The sequence below is a fragment of the Pararge aegeria genome, chromosome 4 (genome assembly GCF_905163445.1).
Source record: "Pararge aegeria chromosome 4, ilParAegt1.1, whole genome shotgun sequence".
In the NCBI taxonomy this organism is placed as follows: Eukaryota; Metazoa; Arthropoda; class Insecta; order Lepidoptera; family Nymphalidae; genus Pararge; species Pararge aegeria.
The window spans coordinates 15,044,337-15,064,801 of NC_053183.1; the positions used below are offsets into that span (position 1 = coordinate 15,044,337).

The 20,465-nt window shown below is 36.8% G+C and overlaps 2 protein-coding genes across 6 annotated transcripts; one reads left to right on the forward strand and one right to left on the reverse strand.

Moving 5' to 3' along the window:
• Window positions 1–74: 74 nt before the first annotated feature.
• LOC120623220 (probable multidrug resistance-associated protein lethal(2)03659) lies at window positions 75–16,848 on the reverse strand. 4 transcript variants are annotated; one of them, XM_039889114.1, is made up of 28 exons: window positions 16,746–16,848; window positions 16,066–16,160; window positions 15,536–15,692; window positions 14,922–14,993; window positions 14,606–14,810; window positions 14,045–14,182; window positions 13,214–13,298; window positions 12,722–12,878; window positions 11,560–11,773; window positions 11,122–11,257; window positions 9,291–9,374; window positions 9,108–9,205; window positions 8,348–8,393; window positions 7,652–7,848; window positions 7,497–7,579; window positions 7,285–7,408; window positions 7,054–7,209; window positions 6,293–6,459; window positions 5,953–6,132; window positions 5,692–5,839; window positions 5,121–5,271; window positions 4,687–4,914; window positions 4,153–4,313; window positions 3,604–3,738; window positions 2,814–2,969; window positions 2,497–2,617; window positions 1,393–1,631; window positions 75–284 (listed from the first exon to the last, which is right to left on the reverse strand). In XM_039889114.1, exons 1-28 carry the CDS (start codon window positions 16,820–16,822, stop codon window positions 108–110), a joined length of 3,987 nt encoding a protein of 1,328 aa, XP_039745048.1. In that variant the 5' UTR covers window positions 16,823–16,848; the 3' UTR covers window positions 75–107. The 4 variants fall into 4 exon arrangements, with proteins under 4 accessions (XP_039745048.1, XP_039745046.1, XP_039745050.1 ...); XM_039889112.1 differs by having other exon boundaries at window positions 8,237–8,393; XM_039889115.1 differs by lacking the exon at window positions 75–284 and adding an exon at window positions 1,273–1,321 and having other exon boundaries at window positions 8,237–8,393.
• Window positions 16,849–18,692: 1,844 nt separating this feature from the next.
• Window positions 18,693–20,416, forward strand: LOC120623316 (hyphally regulated cell wall protein 3-like). 2 transcript variants are annotated; one of them, XM_039889279.1, is made up of 2 exons: window positions 18,693–18,822; window positions 19,429–20,416. In XM_039889279.1, exons 1-2 carry the CDS (start codon window positions 18,739–18,741, stop codon window positions 20,308–20,310), a joined length of 966 nt encoding a protein of 321 aa, XP_039745213.1. In that variant the 5' UTR covers window positions 18,693–18,738; the 3' UTR covers window positions 20,311–20,416. The 2 variants fall into 2 exon arrangements, with proteins under 2 accessions (XP_039745213.1, XP_039745212.1); XM_039889278.1 differs by having other exon boundaries at window positions 18,703–18,822; window positions 19,426–20,416.
• Window positions 20,417–20,465: the final 49 nt, after the last annotated feature.

A 20,465-nucleotide genomic window follows, 5' to 3' on the forward strand; every position in this document is an offset into this window, starting at 1 on the left:
GGATAATGGTAATTCATAAATATGGGATTAAATATTTAAAAAAACATAAAAAAGTAAGAAACAAAAATGGCAGGCCCTCAGAACGGATCCCATGGTATGTACGTTTCCTAAGTGGCTTTAATGGCTAAAATACAATCACGTACGTCTGCAGCAAGTTTATGCAACAGTTGTGACATGGCGGGTCCGGTCTCGGCGACCATTTTACGAAAGTATCCCTTCCTGTTCTGCAGCAACAAGTGTGGATGGTCAAATTCTACCAAATATCCCGCGTCAAGAACCAAAATCTGGAAAAAATACAAAAAAATTGTATGTACTATTTTTTATTTTTATTGCTATAACTATAATAATAATAATACAATAAATATTTTCCGGCAATACACGAATCGCATGTAGCCGCAAAGATAGTGTATGTTTATTATATAAAAATATAATATAATAATGTCTGTGTGTTTATATAACTCATGTGCCTATAAAAACACCGGAAAGGCCGGAACAACGCTGCTTCGCTCCAGAAAGAAGCATGGCGCAGCGGTAGAATTTCTCCGGACGATCTACTTTAACACGCCCCTTTACTAATATATTGTAAAGCGGTTGCATAGTAACTCAAAGTAACTATTTTTTTCAAAAACAAATAGATAACAGAAAGGAAGACATAACTTTTTACCTAATAATGATCCTGAAATAACATAAAATCATAGATTTAAAAACACACAGAATCCTCATTTAGCATCTATTGTATAAAGTGCGTTACGTCCAAAAACAGTAAAAACGCCGTGGAATGTTGCTAGCTTACAACCTTTTCCTAATTTCCTATTTTATGGAGAACGTTTAGAATATAGGATTTTTTTTTACTGTCAAGTGCTATATGGAATTGTGACTATACAGTATACTATATATACTATAAGTGACTAAGCGGCTTGTCGAGTAACACCACTAAAGTGGAGTGGTTTTAGATGCTTAAATTTTTGTACACGGTTTCTGTATGTTCTTAATTCTGTGCATAAAATGTTCAAAATGTTTGGCCATGGTTAAAACTTATCAAACTCTTAGCGACCATAAACAGGTAATTTTTGAGGTTTAGCGACAATTTCTTACATACAACTATTTTTATTAACTTATACAAACAATCCGTGCCTAAGGGACCAAAAAATCGTTTTTTCCGTGCTACCGAAGACTGTTGTTTCACAGTCGTTTAAAAAAACACAATATTAATTTATGCACTTAGTTCACGTTACACGTTATTTTAAACCAACTTGGTTTAAACATACTTGGTTTTTGCTTAGAATCTTCTTTTGTCAGGAGCAACCTTAGGAAGCAAAACCTGCAAAACGTCTATACATTTTTATATTCATACAAGTAGGTATTGTCACACAAACCACTATGTCTTAGTACCTTGTCCGAATCAATGACCGTGTTCAGCCTATGGGCAACAGTGAGCACAGTACAACTTCTGAAATGTTCTTTGATCGCTGTTTGTATGAGAGCGTCGGTCTGCGCGTCCACATTCGCTGTAGCTTCGTCCAACAAAAGGATTTTGTCGTTATTCACGATAGCCCGTGCCAAGCATACTAATTGGCGTTCGCCGACACTGAAGTTCGATCCACAATCTGATACTTGTTTATATAAAGCCTCTGAAAATATCCGTTCCAACTTTATTTCACATGTATCTTTCAAGATCACGACTTTTAAAATTAAGTCATGTGACAAAATCCCTACTAATATTATAAATATTAATGTAAGTTTGTTTGTTACGCTCTCACGCGAAAACTACTAAACCGATCTGCATGAAACTTTTTATACATATTCTTGGAGGTATGAGAAATAATATAGTCTAGGTATACTGTTTCATTGAAAAAATCTCAAAATCTCATATATGACTATAGGTGTAGATTGTGTAGTAGTACGCTGCCTCCCAAAATTACGCGGGCGAAGCCGCAGGGCACATCTAGTATCTCTATAAAAAACCCTCGTAATTTTTTTGTTTTCTTTTAACAGCTTACGCTTATCAAGATTCTTATACCTACTTATTTTAAAAGTTGAATGAATAGAAGAATGAATACACTTATTATGTAGGTAAACCACACAGAAAATTCACAGAGATACATATACAATAGCACAATAAAGTAGGACGTACAATTTGGCGGCCTTATCGCTATATAGCGATCTCTTCCAGGGTTCCAGACAACCAAAGGCATATGAGAAAATGCTATAGGGAATTGGAAAGTTCATGGTTATACAGATACAAATACTTAAAGTTACTAAATTCAGGTGTACAAAACTTCATTTGAAATAAGAAGAAAGCTTAATTTGCTATACTCTTCGAAAAACAGGAAAAATTATCATTTCTTGATATTTGTATTGCACATGCGTAGAGAATATTGTATAAAGATTAAAAGTATTATAGATTGCACTGAAAATTAAGCTTAGTGTTAATCGTATCATGGAGTTCCGCCAAATAACGCCTACTTCTATCCAAATACTTAATTTTATTCTTACCAACATTTTCATCTTCTGAAAGAAGTTTGACTTTGTCCAAAGCTCTAAGCAACAAAACATCTGGGTACTCATCAAAGGGATCTAAATTTTTTCTCAGAGAACCGCTAAATAATACGGGTTCCTAAAAAGTTCGAAGGATTAGTGATTAATTTTTTTTTCTAATTCAAAGGTTGCCCGGCAGAGATCGCTATTAAGCGAAAAGGCCGCCTCTTGCATTCTACTTCTTTCTTTATGTTTCTGTTTTTATTATATTTTGTATATGTTAATGTTGTAGTATACAAATAAAGAGATTAATATTCTTGAAGTATTGTGTTTACCTGTGGTATTATGGATATCTTCTGCCTTAAATAATTTATTCCAATAGAAGTGATGTCGATTCCGTCAATATTGATCGTTCCATCCAAATAAGCTAATCGGAATAAAGCTTGTATTATGGATGATTTTCCCGCACCAGTTCTTCCGACGATACCTATCTATAAATATTAAGATCCAAAAATACATAAAAAACTTTTTTCGTATTAAAAACCCAGTAAACGAAGCTAAACCCAAAAGACTAATAACTCATCCTGCACGTTTTATATGCATGTAAAAAAAATGTATTAAGTATATAAATAATTTGAAAAAAATGTATTTTTTGTGTGAAGAGCAAGATCTTCTGGCACAGGTGTTAAACTTAACAGAAGTTTTCCGCCTAATCTGCTATTGTTGTAAGTGGACAAATAAATTTTTATTTGATTTCTTTAATTTCATTTCAAATAGTCAGTAACCATCTGGTTACTTAATATTTATGCTTGGGGCATAGGTAAATGTTTCAGATATCTAAAAGCAGACATTGACCTATTTTAGCTTGACTTCAAATATAACAAGATAGCTCAATAAAATATTATCATCACTATTATTTAAAAAAAAAACTTATTTCTTGTTTGCAAGCCCTAGTTCCCATACTATGGAATACCAATAAGGCCACAGAAGTCCTTACGTTACAGTGTTTCCATGCACACAATTCTTTGACGGCAAGTGAGAGAAACTATTGCAAAAGAAAAAAAAGAGTCTTTTCTGGCATTCGATTTTTAATTGAAGGATATTTGTTATTGGTTAAAGACATACCTTTTCTTGCGGAAGAATGTTGAACTGTAAATCGTTAAGGACATGGTCGCCACTGGGTGAATATCTCAAACTTAGATGTTCAAATTGTATCGCGCCATCTGTTGGCCAGTCTTCTGGTGGCTTTTGGTCTGGCGTCTGATAGAGAAATGCTTATAACTATTGTGGACTATTATATGTATTTATGCATATATATAATTATATAAATATTTATATATATTATTACATTTATTATTTTATTTAATTATTTTTGTATTTTTTTTTATAGAATTGTGATTTCCCGTCTCTCATTGCCTTATTCCATTAGTTAAGGTAGCCTCGAAGAGATCACTTTTAGTGATAAGGCCGCCTTTTGCACATAATTTACGTTAAAATAAGAGTTCCTGTGTGTGTTTACTTTATTATGCAATAAAGTTGTTTAAATAAATAAATAAAATAAATGGACATTGTGTAGTAATGGCGTTTATTTTATTATTACGTAGTATGTATATCAAAGGACAGAGACATCGCGGTCGTAGCGCAAGATGTTGGGCAGACCACATAAAAACTCACATCAGGTGTTACCTCTTGCGGTAATTTAGTATATTCTAGTACTCTTTCGACGCTGGTCATTTGGTTTTCCATCTCGGCCGATTGTCTCATGCCCCATTGAAAGATGCCGGTGAGCGAAATAGATTGAGTTATTATCAGTCCTACTTTGCTACCTTCTATGCCTGTTGGCGGAAATAAAATCATTAAAGTACTTACATCTCTACTTCCAGAAGTAACGTATGCGTTGCTTATATTCGGCAGATCTTAGAAACACAAAAGTAAAGAAATGAATTAATTAGGAAATTTATTAAGAAGTTATTGCAGTTGCACTGCAAATTTTTCGTTTCGGTGCGTATCTTGAAATATTATGTGAAAAATCCTGCATCATATATTGACGGCCGATAGGCGCAGTAGGAACCCGTATTATTTTGCAGTTCCCTGAGAAATTACATCCCTTTGATGAGTACCCCGATGACTCCGTCAGAGCTTTGGACAAAGTTGAATGACGTAGTTTCTACCAATATCAACACGAACGTTATAATATAAGGAACAAACCAGTCTTCATTAAGCAGCTGAAGGTCACACACATAATAAACAGCAAACAAATAACATCGAGGAAGTAGCCAAACGCGCGGCTGCAAGTGATGAAGAGATACCAAGCCGCGCTGTGCAAGTCCTGATGGCGATCAAACTCAAGAACAAGGAGTTGTTCTGCACCGAAAGAGCGAATCGTAGGCAGGCCTTGGATTGTTGCGTTTACGTGTCCAAAAACGGGGCTTCGGGCTAGCGAAAAAAAAGGAATTGTACTAGTTCATTTACAGGTATTGTATTTTTTATTCGGACAAGTTGTCTCCAGAAAAGTCAAAAAATAATATACCTTTATTGTGAGTATTGAAGATGAAGATAAAGAGGTTTCAGTTTGAATACCTACTAATAATAATAAGTATAGCAATGCTAGAGTCCGTTAGTTAAAAGAAGTCAAGATATACTTATTCCTTCCAATCGTTTTATAGCACTAGTTGTACGGACGTAAATCAGACGGAATATGTAAAATATAATAAGTGCTGCTGCTATTGGTATTAGAAGAGCCATTTCTGTCATCAGTATCACTATGAGGACACCAACTAAGTTTAACATTATCTGTAGACAGAGGAGTAGATGTTTAAATATAAACTCATAATAGCTGTAATACTATGGCAACTATATTGTGATTTTGTAACGATAATACAGAGCCTCGCAATCAACTACTAGCCTCTGCGGATTTGTTATCCCATAAAGAATATCATACAAATATCCTGACTTCTCTCTGCCTTAATAAAGGTTACATTAAAAAATCAGGGTCCTGGGTCCTGATTCTCTGCAGGCCATTCTTTTTTTGGGGCCAGTTTTTGCCTTACTGTGCATAAAAAACTTACTGAAAATTGAACTTCTATTTAATATTATTTATTTTAATTCTCGTAACTGAATTTTTTTTGTAAAGTTTGTTCTGATGTAAGAATTGTAAAAGTTGTGAGTATGACGGAGAAAGCCATAGAGAATCAAAATATTTTTCATTCTCACCTGAAAACAATCAAGCATTGCTTGAGGTAGTAATTCATCTACTGATCCCATATCTTTACTGAAACGATTAAGAATTCTACCTGAAGGGTTTGCGTGAAAGAAGCTCATTGGTGAAAGTGATATTCGCTCAAACATGTTGTCATGTAACCTGCAATTAAGTCTGATGAGGGTACGTGAAGAATTAAAGAAGACTTGATATGATCTTTGTAATTTGAATAGGTACATTTTTAGAAGGCAAACAGAGAATAAAATGATACAAACTTTATTGAAGACTTCATGCACAAAGAGAAGAATAGAAATGCACGAATTAACGCTACAACAATTGTCGCTATGGTTAGCACACCGAATATGAGTGCAAAGTCCTTTCTCCTCAAACCGTGTTGTGACCACAGAAGATTATCCATCGTTTTGTCACCAGTTAAATGATCCTCTGCATTACTCCTAAAATAAGAGAAAATCAGCAAGGTCCATTATGTTTATAATAAAATGTGCAAAAGTAAAGATTTTAACCATTAAGAATCACCCTGGGCCATCCCGTATTTATTAAGTTCCCGTATCCCTTATTCAATTATATCCAGGAAATTGTTATGAAACACATTACCATCGACTAATCCAATAATCGCTTGCGCTTGCAAAAAATTGTGCCAAAACGAACATACAAAATACGAGGGCTACGAAAATATAAGCTGAATCAGCCGAGAAGTATTCCTTGTAAACTGATCCTTTCACTCTTCCCACGATCTGCGCCTCTTCTTCCCGTTTCTGATCCTGAAAATTTCACAACATCAAGTCACATCAGACAAACAATGCTTACTTGGACTTATTTTAACATATTATTTATCGGTCTTATCTATCCTTGTCGTATTGTCTTTTAATTGTTTATTCTACTAATAATTTTTAATCTAAAATTTTATTCTAACATCAAATAAACGCAGGTCTCTTGACTATTTTATTAACACCTCGAAAATATTAAATGTAATGAAATGTTATATTTTAATTTAGCGATCGAGATGAGTATAGATTATAATATACTAGCTTCGTTCGTAAACAATTTTGAATCCTACCACGGGAACTACTTATTTGAGAGATCGGTGTAGAAAGTACATGTCCTTTTCATAGCATAGGTGACATGCATACCAAATTTCAAAGCTATCTGCCCGCGGCTTAGCTCGTAAACAATTTTCAATTTTCCCTTGGAAACCGCTTAAAGAATTGGGATAAAAGGTAGCCTATATCTTTTCCATGTCAAAGGCTACTGTATGCCAAATTTTATCCAAATCCGCTCAGCCGTTTTTGCGTGATTGAGTAACAAGAATCCACACTTTTACATTTATAATATTAGTAGGAAGTTGGATTGCTTACTATTGTATCAAACATAATTGACCAATGGGACCAATGTGACCGTTTTATACTGAGATTGCTCGTGCCTTGTAAAAACTTGTTTGGAGATGAGTTATCCTCTTTACGCATTTCGTGGGATTTGTCTTGCATCAACTGTATTATTGGTAACTCCTGTTTCTAAATCAGCAAATCCATTATTAGTTATAATATTATAAATAATAAATAACTGAATATTTTGAGGGTTTGTCTTACAGTTAAATCGTTATAGTCTCCATCTGCGATAATTTTGCCTTTCTCCACAATTACTATCTGGTCGACAGATTTTATAAATTGTAGCTGGTGTGTCACTAGTATCACGGTTTTGCTCTCCAAGTATCTGAAGTAATTACGATTTAAAGCAGTCTTTCGTTATAAATTTTTTTACAGTGGTAGTTCTTACTGGACAATGGATTAATTTGGCTTACCCTTTAATACAATTTTCGAATATGTGTCTTGCAACCTGTGTATCTACAGCTGATAACGGATCATCTAGCAAGTAAATATCGGCCTAGAAGGTATTTAAATCCAGATTAGGTTATGTGACATAATTGTTAAGAATTTAATCTGGTAAATTTATCACCTCTTTGTACACAGCTCTTGCTAAGTTTATTCTAGCACGTTGTCCTCCACTGAGAGATACTCCTCGCTCTCCAACAATAGTTTTGTCTCCATGCGGAAACAAAGATATGTCCCTTTCGAGAGCACACACCTTGCACACCTCCATGTAACGTGATTTAACGAATGGCTGGCCAAAAAGAATGTTTTGACGAACCGACCCTAAAAAAGTTTTGATGACGAATGTGTTTAATGCACAAAGGCAAACAAAACCTTCTTTGCCTTCGGGCATTAGTTGGTTTCTTATCGAAGGAATTCAGGAGGCTGAAAAGTTACGCAAGGGTTCTTGGCAGGTTCATCATTAACAGTCCACTAATGGACTCGAGGCCTCTCTGAATATGGGGTCTGCCCATAACCACACTGCTGGGCAGACGGGTTTGTGATTGTAGTAGATGGTAGTAATAGCACAGAGGACGCTGCTGCCCGTTCTCCGTTATATACGGTACCCGCGGGAAGTGGAGGGGTGGGGACAACTGTATTCTAATCTGCCTTCACCACATGGCACTACCATAGCCTCTATAATGGTGTGTTTATAGTAAAACCAACTAACCAACAAAAAGCCAAGGGTCTTGACTGGCATAACTCACACTGCCCATTATATCCATACTGCCCGTTGAACATGGAAGTTCGCTTAGCATCATTTGAAGTAATGTAGACTTACCAGAGCCTACCGCTCCGATGATTGTTGTTAACGAACCACCGTAAATCTGTTAATTAATAAAATAAAATCAGTCTCGCCTCCTTTCGTGGAGACCGAGTTCGAGCCCCGACTCCCACCACCGCCTTTTCGGAACTATGTGCGTTTTTTATTTTAGTTTAAGTAATTTAAATATTAGTTTCTTTAAACAGTGAAGGAGAATATCGCGAGAAAACCTGCATGCCTGGTAGATTTCCGTAATGTTCTTAACGGCGCGTAAATCCTAATCCGCACTCGGCCAGCGTGGTAGACTAAGGCCTTTCTCATTCTGAGAGGAGACCCGTGCCATTTAGTGGGCTGGTAATGGGTAATGATGATAATTATGTTGCTGCCGTTATAACCCGTAAAGAATTAAATGATGGATCTTTTAATAATTCTCTATTTCCATTACTACTTTCTAACATATGCTTTCGTCTATTGAGTTATTTCCTGAGTCCTGCACGGCTAGCCCCCCGATTATATCCTCTTGCAAAGAATCAAACGAACGTGGCCACCTGTCAAAGCCCGGCAACAGCGAATGGGAGAAGTTCACCCTCGTTTATCGCACTCGCATCTACTCGCATATTATTTGGATGTTATCTTCACTTATGCTACAATGCTCGGAGAGTTGATAAAGTTGTGGGAGAAGATCAAATTTAGTTTTTTCTTTGGGGAGAAAAATGTCTCCTGCCCATGCTAGCAGTGCTGAAATAATAGGTAATATTGCAGATAGGAGAATACTTACACTTAAAGTAATATCCTTGACATCATCCTTAGCCGATGATTTTATCCAACGGCTGCAAGCCTCATCAAACTTGATGGCTATTTGGTCTTTGCGCAATTCTATTTGTACAAATCTATTTTAATGCGTATTCTTATGTAGGAATTTAAAATATTTATATTAGATAGTTACAGCAGTGATATTAACCTTTAGGCTTGTCCTGGGACTTAATAGTGGAAGTGTTAGGCTCAGTTCTAGGAGAACGTCTTTTAGGCGGGCGCACGGGATTCACTAAGAAATAATAAAGGTAATAATTCATAATTACTTTGTGTCGGAGCGAAACGTGCATAGAGAGCACTGCCAAAGATCTGTTTGGCGTGGAGTATAACGATTGAAGAAATTTTAAATTACACTATACTTACAGATTCTGCTGCTTTCCGCGGAGTATAGCAAATAAAACTTAATTTTCATAATATATCATGGAATTTTGCAACGCCTGCTTCTATCTAATATTTAAAAATCAAGGTTTCAGGTTTTTAGGTAGGTACATATTTAAAGCTGTCTTTAGTGATGTGCTTGGAAGGGTGACAAGGAATGTATTCGAGTGAATGAATGAATACACTTTTATTGTACACCAAAGAAAAAAAGTACTTACAGAGATATAAATACATATCAAGAGAGTACAATTTGGTGACCTTATCGCTACATAGCGATTTCTTCCAGGCAACCAATGGCGTAAAAAAAAACATAGAAAAGAGGTAGGTGGTGCAATGAATAATATTTAAAATTATACAAATATATAAATAAAATATATATATATATATATAAGTGCTTAATTTCGTACCTTAATTACAGGTACATGAGGCTAAACAGTTAACACCTACGCCTCAGCACGGCTAGCATGGGCCGTCATTATATCCCCGGGGAAAGGATATAAATTTATCTTTTCCCACAGATTTATCAACTCTCAGAGCACTGGCGCACAAGTGGAAATAATATCCAAATAATATATGTGTATTAAAAAACGGGGGTAAACTTCTCCTATTCCATATTCCAATGGTTTAGCAGGTGGACACGTTAATGATATCCCTTATCAGGGGGGATATAATCGGGAGATATAATTTTTGTCTCCTGCCCGTGCTAGCCCTGCTGGATAATTGACACAGAGCGGCACGTTGTAGGACGTAGATATTCCTTGCAGGCTCTGTCTATAGGCGATTGTTTTTACACCATCAGGTTGACCAACTGCTCCGTCAATTATTACAAAAAAAAAAGTGTTTCAACCAGGGAAAAAGTCTCTGTACCTTAGCAATTAGTAGCCTTAGGTGGAGGGCTCTTCCCTAAAAGATGTGAAGTGCTTAACGCTCTTGAGACAGTAACCATATTGTGATTGGTGGGGAAAAAGGTATATAATATTTAATGAACTAAAGTGCATACGTCTCCATGGGATATATATCTCTCTGACGTAAGAATGCAGTAGCATTAGTACAAGATTTGCTTACTCGTAATAGAAGAGTCGTTTTCGAATATCAGACTATACCGTAAAAGTGAAATTTACTTTATTTCACTCGCTTTAGAGCCATATATCCCGTACTTCGGATTTTTATTTTACAACTGTTCCGCCAAAAGCCCTAGCCTAAGATATGCAGACAACACATGTGAGATCTATTGTAATCTGATGTTTAAGTATTTCAATAATCGAAACGACTCCTTGATTAAGAGCGAGAATATCTTGTACTTATGGATCTATAATATAGATTCTATAATATAGATTCTATTAGCGGACCACATATGTCGGGCTGATTTGTGAATCCACCGAAACGTGAACGTGAAAAAAGGTGCCACCCAAACGCATACCAAAAATGATTCAAATGGGCCAGCCGTTTAGGAAGAGTTCAGTGACATACACACGCACACAAGAAATATATAGGTATATAAAGATATGAAGCATCCGTCGCTATAGTGTTCTCTTAATGTACTCACTCTTAATCGATATTTCTCAATACTTATAGACTTTTTACAGTACTAGGCAACTAACGTGGTATAGTTACACGTTTCTTAGGCTTATTGTGAGGCAGTGGTAATTCGGATGACTGGGTCCTGGATGGAAGTCTGCATTCCTCACTCAGTAAAAAGTCATTAATCCTCTGCACAGCCACGTTCATTTCTGCAATCTATAAATAAAAGAAAACTAGTTAGCGACCAGAAGTTAGTGGTGAGAGCTGAGACTTATGGATACCAAATTATATTTTAAGCTTCAAAGGACGGGCACTCATCCATTTACTGACTTGGGTCAACGTAAGCTACGTTGACCCAAGTCAACCCACCCAAGTTGACCCAAATCTAGCGCTATCGACTAATATTTAGTTAAGCCACACATTATTTGCAGACATTTGTCATAGGGAATAAAAAGGGATGTAAAAAAAACTATTTGCAATGTTTACGTGATTGAAAATTTCGTAAAAAAGTTACTTACTTGTCCAACAGCCTGTGGAAAGAACAGCGTCATAGTCTGTTTGAGGATATTGTAATAACAGGTGAGAAAGAACACGTTCTCCACTGTGATACGGTTCACATAGACTACATAAAGTAGCACTGTGATGAAAATGCTGAATCGAGCCGTGAACATGATAAAAGACATCACCATGCCACGTATATAAGATGTCATCTTGATATAATGCACCTCTTGCCTGTAAAATTAATAACTAAAACGAGTACGTAAAATTACCTAACAAGTAACAGACCTATACTAATATTATAAAGCTGAAAAGTTTGTTTGATCTAATTTGTGTTGGATGGTCCATTTATCGAGAAAGGACACGCTATGACTAATAAAAGCGTAGCATCAATGAAAAAACGGGTAAAAGTAATTCCTCTTTAGAGCGGATTAGAAGCGGTTAAAGTTACGCCAATAATGTAGGGAATACTGGATATCAACCATGTTTTCTCTACACTTACCGTTAATCCACCGATCAATTAATCATTAAAACTTTTTAAAACATGTTTAAATTAAATAGGTATAGTTTAATTGTAAAAATAATAGAAAAGCTACTTAGTCTGTCATTAGGTATCATTAGCCTAAACACAAAATAAAAGTGGAGATAGCCTACTGCCTAGTGGTAACGGCTTCGGTTTCACTTTCGGGGTGCCAAGTTCGAATCCTACTGAACCCTCTAAATTTTATAAGTTATGTGCGCTTTAGGCTATTAAAATATCACTTGCTTAAACGGTGAAGGAAAACATCGTGAGGAAACCTGCACGCCTGAGTATTATCTATATTTACCTCAAAGGCGTGTAGAGTCCATCAATTCGCTCTGGGCCAGCGTGGTGGACTACGGCCAAAACCTCATTGTGGAAGAGACCTGTACCCGTAGTGGGCCGGTAATGGGTTGATATGGTGCCAAAGAAAGAATAGACAAGTAATAGCTTAGACCTTTCGTTTTGGATCAAACTACTAAGCTTTAACGTTTAACTTCAGAAGGCCTAAGTTAAGTTTGTTCTTATAAAATTAGGTCTAAATTCGGGTATGTATGTATATTAAGTGTATCTTGAAAGGGTTTAAGTTATAGATTGGTAGGTACGTGGAATAGCTCGGATACCTAAGTGGTTCTATATCAGGAATGTGGAAAATCCCTTACCGCCTCACAGTATCAATGATCTTCCTGAACGGTTTCTCCCAGGTGTACATTTTTATAACCTCAATCCCCATCACTATTTCCTCCATCAATCTCACTCTTTCATCGGATTTCAAAGCTGTTTTTCTTCTGTAGTGAGATGTACGAGTGCCGAGGAATACTTTAAAATAAATTATTATGAGATCGTTTGGCATTTTCTTACTTGAATCAAACGCTAAGCGAATGACGCATTACAAAAACCTATGAAAGCACAAGGGCATGCCATCGGCTTGCCAATTTAAAAACATAAATGGCTTATTTTTTTATGGAACAGTAATTGGGAGTGAGCTAGTGAAATTTTAAGATGCGAATGGAAAATATAAACGAGCAAAGGGCATCCAGACCCACCCTCACTATACACTTTGCTCAAGATTTTTTTTTTAACTTCTAAGTTAAAAAAAAAATATATATCCAATAAAAAAAACTAAATAAACTTAGGAACCAAATTAAACTCACTTTGGAATGGTACCGCAGCTACAATCATCAATGCACCATAGACTGCAGATATGCCCATCTCCCGATATAAATACGCGGTCATAAGCTTGAAATTAAAAGGATTTTTTTATTATTTAAATTAACATTGAAATTCTGAAGCTACCGTTTAACGGTGGACTTCATTGTTCCGTGGGACTCACATGGTAAATGGATTGAGAGGAAACTAGTTCTGTTAGAAATAGATCAATTGGTCGATTCCGGTAACACAAAAACTAAAGGTTTGATCACCAACCAAATTTTAGGAGCACCTCAAAATCCCCCATCAGGATTTGCGCACGAGGTACCTATATGTATATTGTATAGTCGTGCACGAAATGTATTTTGTTAAGTAATTTTTAATGATTACAATATAGTAATATTTTATACGATTAGATATTTATTATAGTATTATTTTATATGATTACAATATACTAGATCTTCCGGACCAATGTTTAGAAAAACCGGCCAAGTGTGAGTCGGACTCGCGCACGAAGGTTCCAATACGATTATCCATAAAAATGGCAACAAAATCATGTAAGTACCTAGGTTGTATGGGAGCCCCTTTAAATATTTATTTTATTCCGTTTTTTAGTATCTGTTGTTAAAGGGGCAACAGAAATACTTATATGATCTGTAAAAATTCCAACAGTTACTGTGTATCACAGTTCCTAAGATACAGCCTGGTAATAGTCGGACAGACAGACAGACGGACGGTCAGCGGAGTCCTTGTAATTGGGTCCCGTTTCACTCTTTGGGTAGGGAACCAGAAAAATTACGAAACTTGATTTAGAGAGAACAAAACTTAAGTTGTACCAAGGTTTCAATGGGCCCTATCCACAGGTAATGGATGAAAAGTGGTCCGGAGTCAAAGCGGTTCACATCGTTCGCCATCAAGTTAACAACTAATCCACCTCTGTTTTCCGACATCGCTTGGAGATTCACTTTTAAAGCCTGTGATAATACATAGCATTATTAATGACGATGACCTCCGCCTTGAGTTATCCGATTACGATGGACCTAGCTTTTAAAGTGGACGAGAGGAAGATAATTCTACGAGAATAAATATACTACGACAATACAGTCATCGCCATCTAGCTCCAAAGTAAGAGTACCTTGTGTTGTGGGTTACTAAGATGAATTTTTGGTCTGCGTGTGAAATTATTTTGTAGGACGAAAGTGCAATGGTGAAATGATTAAGTTGTAATAAGTTGTTATAGCTATGTTTTTTACAGAGATGCGCTACCTTTATCTAGCAAACTTTTTAAAATAATTAGTTATATGTATGGGGTTTTTGGAGAGGTTAGTCAATATAAAATGAATTTTACAATGGTTAGTTGCCTTTTTTTTATTTTTTTATATCAACGTAAAAATTACCTTCCTATAAATGAGACTGCAAACTCCGACGCGCATTTTCATACCTAGATGCATAACTCCCATCATAAAAGGATGTTGTATCATAACATTCGCCATGCTACAGAAGATTAGGCCAAAAGAGAAGAAAACCGCCTCGCCCCACGTAATGCCACTCGACACGTCGTAATATTTAAATAGGCGAGAAAAATACGTATTGCTAGTTGCTCTGGAAACCAAAGTAAGGTAATGCTTTACTAAAAGGGTCACAATTGTTAACTCTTAAATCTTACAAAGTTGTCGAGGCAAGCTTTTAAGATGGAAATTCTTGGAGACTTACGTATTGTTATAAAAATCTTGGGCTGGACTATAATATCGCAGCAATAGACCAAGGAATAACGGTTGCTGCAATCTAGACAAAAGAGTACATCTTAAATCGACGTGCGTCCACACAGAGTGAGGGAGCTATTCGAGTTAGTCAAAACGATGCTTCCGTGGTTTGGCGTATATGTGAAATTATATCTACTGGTGAATTCATTGGTCGATAGACTGCCTGGGGAAAATTTCAGAATACCATGTTTCAGCTGGCTTAATTTCATTTCTTTCTATGCTACCTGCGGGAATTACTGATCGCGCGATAGCTTACTATGATTTGTAACGAATTGAAAGAGAACCATCTTGTGAAAATGCTGTTAACACGTATACCTGCTAAGTGCTAAGCAGTCTTCTTTGCGCCCGGTGTGTCCTTCAATAATTGCGCCCTCGACAAAATGTTCTTGAAAAATTTTACAAGACTCATTCTTGTCATTTCTTCGTCCCTCCAGGATGTGTCCATTAAAGGGCATCGCTGGACCGCCCTAGTTACGGCACTAGTTCACAGAGTTATCGACATAAGACTTATATTGAGACGATACTGGGATTGATACTTTTGAGATTGGGTATACTGAGACGTACCTTATTAAAAACTCCATAGCGGCCAGAATCAGTCCATAAAGCACAAGCTCAAAACCAAAAACCTTGCACAATACTTTCATTAGGCTTGGTTTTCTTTCTTCACCTTGGAAACCTGTGTTTTCAACCTCCTGTTCCCATGCAGTTTGCATTGCATCTCCTTAAATATTTAAGATAATCGTATTTTTATTATTATCATTTGTTACTAATGAGTAGGATGTTCTTGCTTTTCTGAGCATAGTTTCTCAAAACGAGGCTAGAGTTCTGATTTGACACTCTCTTCTGTGTCTCTAAATTTATTTTCGATCCTTACGTGTTCTTATTTGGGTACTGAAACTGCAAAGGAATAGGCGCAAGTCGCAAAAAGAGTCCACGCTATGTAACATCCGACTGTGGACTGGAAACGCGAGTGCAGCTGAATTATCTGTAGACGAAGGATACGAAGCTGACTGCGACCCTTCGCTAATCAGACCCCCAAAAAGATGAAAGATTCTTCCCCGAAAACAAAATAAAGGGTACAGAAGTGTATTTACCCAACATATCAGATCTGTGTTCGGGTAACGGTGCGTAAAGGTCATCTTCCTTTATATCACGGCTATATCCAAGCATAAACGTCTCTAATGTCCATCTGGAAATTTTATTATTTAAGGTTTTTAGATAAAAATTATCTTCTGTCAGCCCAACCCAAAGCTGCCATAAAATCTGTTCAGTCGTGCTTACAAATAAGTTCCGATAATTTTTTATATTAATAATGAAGGCCCAAGTAGATGGCTACCTATAAATAGACTTCGCAGGGCATGCAAGGAAAACGTCCTTCAAATTGCCGCCCACGTTTCGGTCACCCTGAGACGTAGGTGTGAGGCCTCATGTGCGGTGTGCCGTTATTACACCAATAACCACGCCCTTCAAACCGGAACACAGCAATACTGCTTGGCGGCAGAAGTAAGCAAAGCGGTATTTACTGTTGTAGGTATGTTACTATTCCTACTAACGGTACATAATAATGTCATTCTTATAGGTAGGTACACAGTGTAGTTCGGCACGTACCTAATAGTGAATCGTACGCGTATAATAATACTAGTAGCTTTTTAATAAAAAATTAAAACTAACGTAATTCCAGAAAAAAAAACTTCACGACACGCAGACAGTTTGTAGATGCGCCTGAGGTAAAGTACTTAATTTTGGGGGTCATAATAAATGTGTACCTACTAACCCAAAAGTTAACACGGAAAATAAGTTTGCTTTATAACGTGGGTTCGTTTGCCTTCGCCGCTTTGGTCCTGTGTCCATATTTTTCAGAACCTAGTCTTAGTTAAATTGAGAGTTGTAGGTATAATGTAGGTATATATGTAGGTATAATTTTGAAATCGAGATGGTCATGTTTATGCGTGTTTTTTCTTTGTAAAACATGATGCACCTCCCAGTTTGCTTTGCATATATCATCATTATTATCATCATCGGGGGACACGGCTCTCAGAATGAGAAGTGCTTAAACGCACATAACTCAGAAAGTTAAGAGCATCAAGAACCTCGGAAGCGTTACCCGCTAGGCTCTACATACAACATATATATAAAAGAAAACCCCATATTCAGTGGCGTGCACTACATATATGCACAAAAGCACTGCATACCCAAATTGTTTTATATAACTCGTATTGAAGGGGAATTTTTCCAGGTTTCTGCTTAATGCATACCCTGGTCGAAAACCCTGTGCACGCCACTGCCCATATTTATATGTTAAACGTTTAACTGCTTCAGTATCCCTTATTAAAACATAGCTCTTTATAAACTCAAACATACTATCTGAACTTATAGCACACTTTTTATTTAGTACTACAAAGAGATAACGTCTTCAATCTTAACCTTGACACTTCTGACTATACTCTGTATCTCTATTTTTCTCGCCATTTCATATCACCATCCGTTTTTATCTGGGTTCCTGTAATTTTGAATTCGTACTCCAACTTATACCGACCACAGATTATGCATAATTTTTGACCCGTCTGAACGTGGATACCTTTTTTTCTTTAACCAAATGTACATACAAAGGCAGATTTGCTTACATATGTGTTGTATGTAGTTTCCTGACTCCTTCAGTAACTTTTCTTACAATTAGTTGCTCGGCTTGTTCTGGCTCACAACAAAGAGCTCTATGAACTAATCATCATCAACTATCTCGAATAAACTCATTACCGGCCCACTACAGGGTGCGAGTCTCAGAATGAGAAGGGTTAAAAGCCGTGGTCCATCACGTGCGGATTGGTAGACTTCCCAGACCCTTGAGAACATTAAGGGAACTCTCACGCATGCTTCAGTTAAAATAAATGATATTAATTTGCATTGAAATAAGTCAGAGGTAGCGAATAGCGATCATGAACTAGTCCAGTCTTCCAACTAAACTAATCCGCAGGGTGATTACGTATCTCGCGAGAGGCTTGCGACAGGCGTAAATCTTGCAATCCCTGCTGTCAAACGTCACTTTTGTTTATTAATTGTATTAAATAGTGACATTTGACAGAAGTGATTGCAAGATTTACTCCTGTCGCATGCCTGTCGCGAGATACGTAATCACCCTGCCGGACTTCTCGTACTATTAGGATTCAGTACAGTAGAAGGTACATACACAACTACTCGTATTGAATTATTTTATACTTTATAGTCATATGTATGTTATACAACATATATATTAAGATCAAATTGGTAGAAGTAAAGTAAGTAGGAACTTATCATCGTCAATGAAGATATCATCGCTAGAAAAAATTCTAATGCGTACGAAGGTCTAAACATGCTATCTATATGACCCATCATGGCTGTACGTAATTCAATTTATCTATTACATAACTTTACGTAAAACTTACTATTATTTATCATTCATAGTCATGAAATTTAAGTAATCAAGACTACGGCGGTAAACGTACGGCGCGGTTGTGACCTTTGTAAAACTTTGGCCGACCACGCTACTCCAATGCGGGTTGGCGATAATGAAAACATGTTAATTCAATAACCGAAAGACAAAAGTTTTTTGTCTAAGAACAATAAAAAGATAAACCACATACAACTACGTGCGCAGGTGTACGTTTAAATAAAATAATCGAGTTACGCAATATAAAAATATTTTTAATAAATAGGTTACTTTGTCATGCAATCTAAACGGTATGTGGTAATGTTTCCGATTGTAAAGTCTATATAAAGACATCGTCTGTTATATGTGCCACCTTCATGGAATACCCAATAAAATGAACGGAATAACTACTATAACTTTTTCAGTTTTTGCATTTGCATTCATCGCGGTGAGTTAATTTAGTACTTCTTTATTGACCAATTATCCTTTTTATCCCCAACCATTACCCTTATTAGCCCACATATCTGATAACAGGAAGCCTCTCTTATAAAATAGGAAGTTAGAGCATAAGCCCACCACACTGCCTAAATGTGGGATGGCGGAGTTTAACGATTATGGGGCTGGAAAGTGCCAATTTCCTAACTCCGAACAAGCCTTGAGAACTTCTTCACGGTCTAACTTAATATTTGTAATATTTTTGATTGCAACGAACCCAGTACCTCTTGACCCGAAGGCGAACATCCGAACCACTTCTACGTAAGAGACAGACTTTTTACTATTACGAAACATCGATACACATACAGTAGTTTATAGGTTTACGTGCGACTGATTTAGCAGCAATAGAGGTATCATCGGCCTCATTGGTCGAATTATTAGCATGTTCAACTACGATCACGAGGAACTGGGTTCGATTCCCGGGTTGGTCAAGAATTGCTAGGTTATGTTAGTTGAGGAAATATTTTTATGTAAGTAAATGCGCATCAATGAATCCATTGGTATGCATAAGGTTTTAAATTTATTGTAAGTATTCATATTGTTTTTTAATTTCAAGCAGGTTGCCCATGGCCATCCTATCAGTCGGATGCGCAGTAATATACATCCCATGCAAAACATCCATCGGGACTTGAGTTGCAGTTGCTCTTGTGAAGATCTCGGCGCTCTAGTGACTCTTGTGCGAGCGTTGGAAGAAAAGGAATGCTGCACTGCAACGCCTGCATCAAACGGCGGCATTAGCAATGCAGATGATCTTATTATGAATTTAGTGAACGCTTTAATTACACTCACTACACAAGCGTTAAGTCGTAGCAACTGCCACTGTCCCAATCCAAGTGGTACAAATAACAATCCAAATCCTGGCTATAACGGAGGATCAGGCTACAACGGAGGGTCTGGCCATAACGGTGGATCTGGCCATAACGGAGGATCTGGCCACAACGGAGGATCTAGTTATTCCCATTCGGACGGTGGACTAAACCTTGACTTGCTAAATCCAAATAAAAACGATAACGTCTTAGATCTTGATCTTGCTAGACAACATCTATTAGGTGTTGGATTAGGAGGAGGCGGTGGTGCATCCCAGGGTACAAATAGTTACTATCCAAATGGTCGAAGTTCCAATGGGGGCAACGATGAAGGTTTAATAAACGTAGATCTTCTTAACCCCAATAAAAAAAATAACGTAGCAGAGGTTGATCTTGTAAAAAAACCCGTAGTAGGCGTAAGCTTAGGTGATGGTGGAAGTTCACCTTCGCAAACCGCTAGTAGCAATACCGCACCAAGTAGCCAGGGATCTAATACCGGAGAAGCTCTAATTAACGTAGACCTTTTAAATCCTAATAAAGAAAATAATGTGGCCGATGTAGATCTTGCTAAAAAAACCGTAATAGGCATAGGAGTAGGAAATAAAAATGGCGACGCTGTAAGTAATAAGCCGTAAGTACTGTCAAGTTAATCGGGAGTAACTTTAGTGGGTGGTCGGTAAAAATTTTTTGGTTGAATAAAGTGTAGTCACAGTCGAACGATTTAATAAAAGAAAGAGTATAAGAAAGTAAGAATACGAGCATTTTTTTATTGGCCATTCGTTCTGCAAGT

Excerpts from the sequence above, each read along its gene's own strand:
- LOC120623220 (XM_039889112.1), bottom strand. The coding sequence starts at position 16,822 with ATGGACACAGGACCAAAGCGGCGAAGGCAAACGAACCCACGTTATAAA. Across the intron at positions 14,183-14,605 it reads GCAGTCTCATTTATAGGAAG|GCTTTAAAAGTGAATCTCCA; the intron begins GTAATTTTTACG and ends GTATTATCACAG. Across the intron at positions 11,774-12,721 it reads ATCATTGATACTGTGAGGCG|GCAAGAGGTGCATTATATCA; the intron begins GTAAGGGATTTT and ends TTAATTTTACAG.
- LOC120623316 (XM_039889278.1), top strand. The coding sequence starts at position 18,739 with ATGTGCCACCTTCATGGAATACCCAATAAAATGAACGGAATAACTACT. Across the intron at positions 18,823-19,425 it reads TTGCATTTGCATTCATCGCG|CAGGTTGCCCATGGCCATCC; the intron begins GTGAGTTAATTT and ends TTTAATTTCAAG.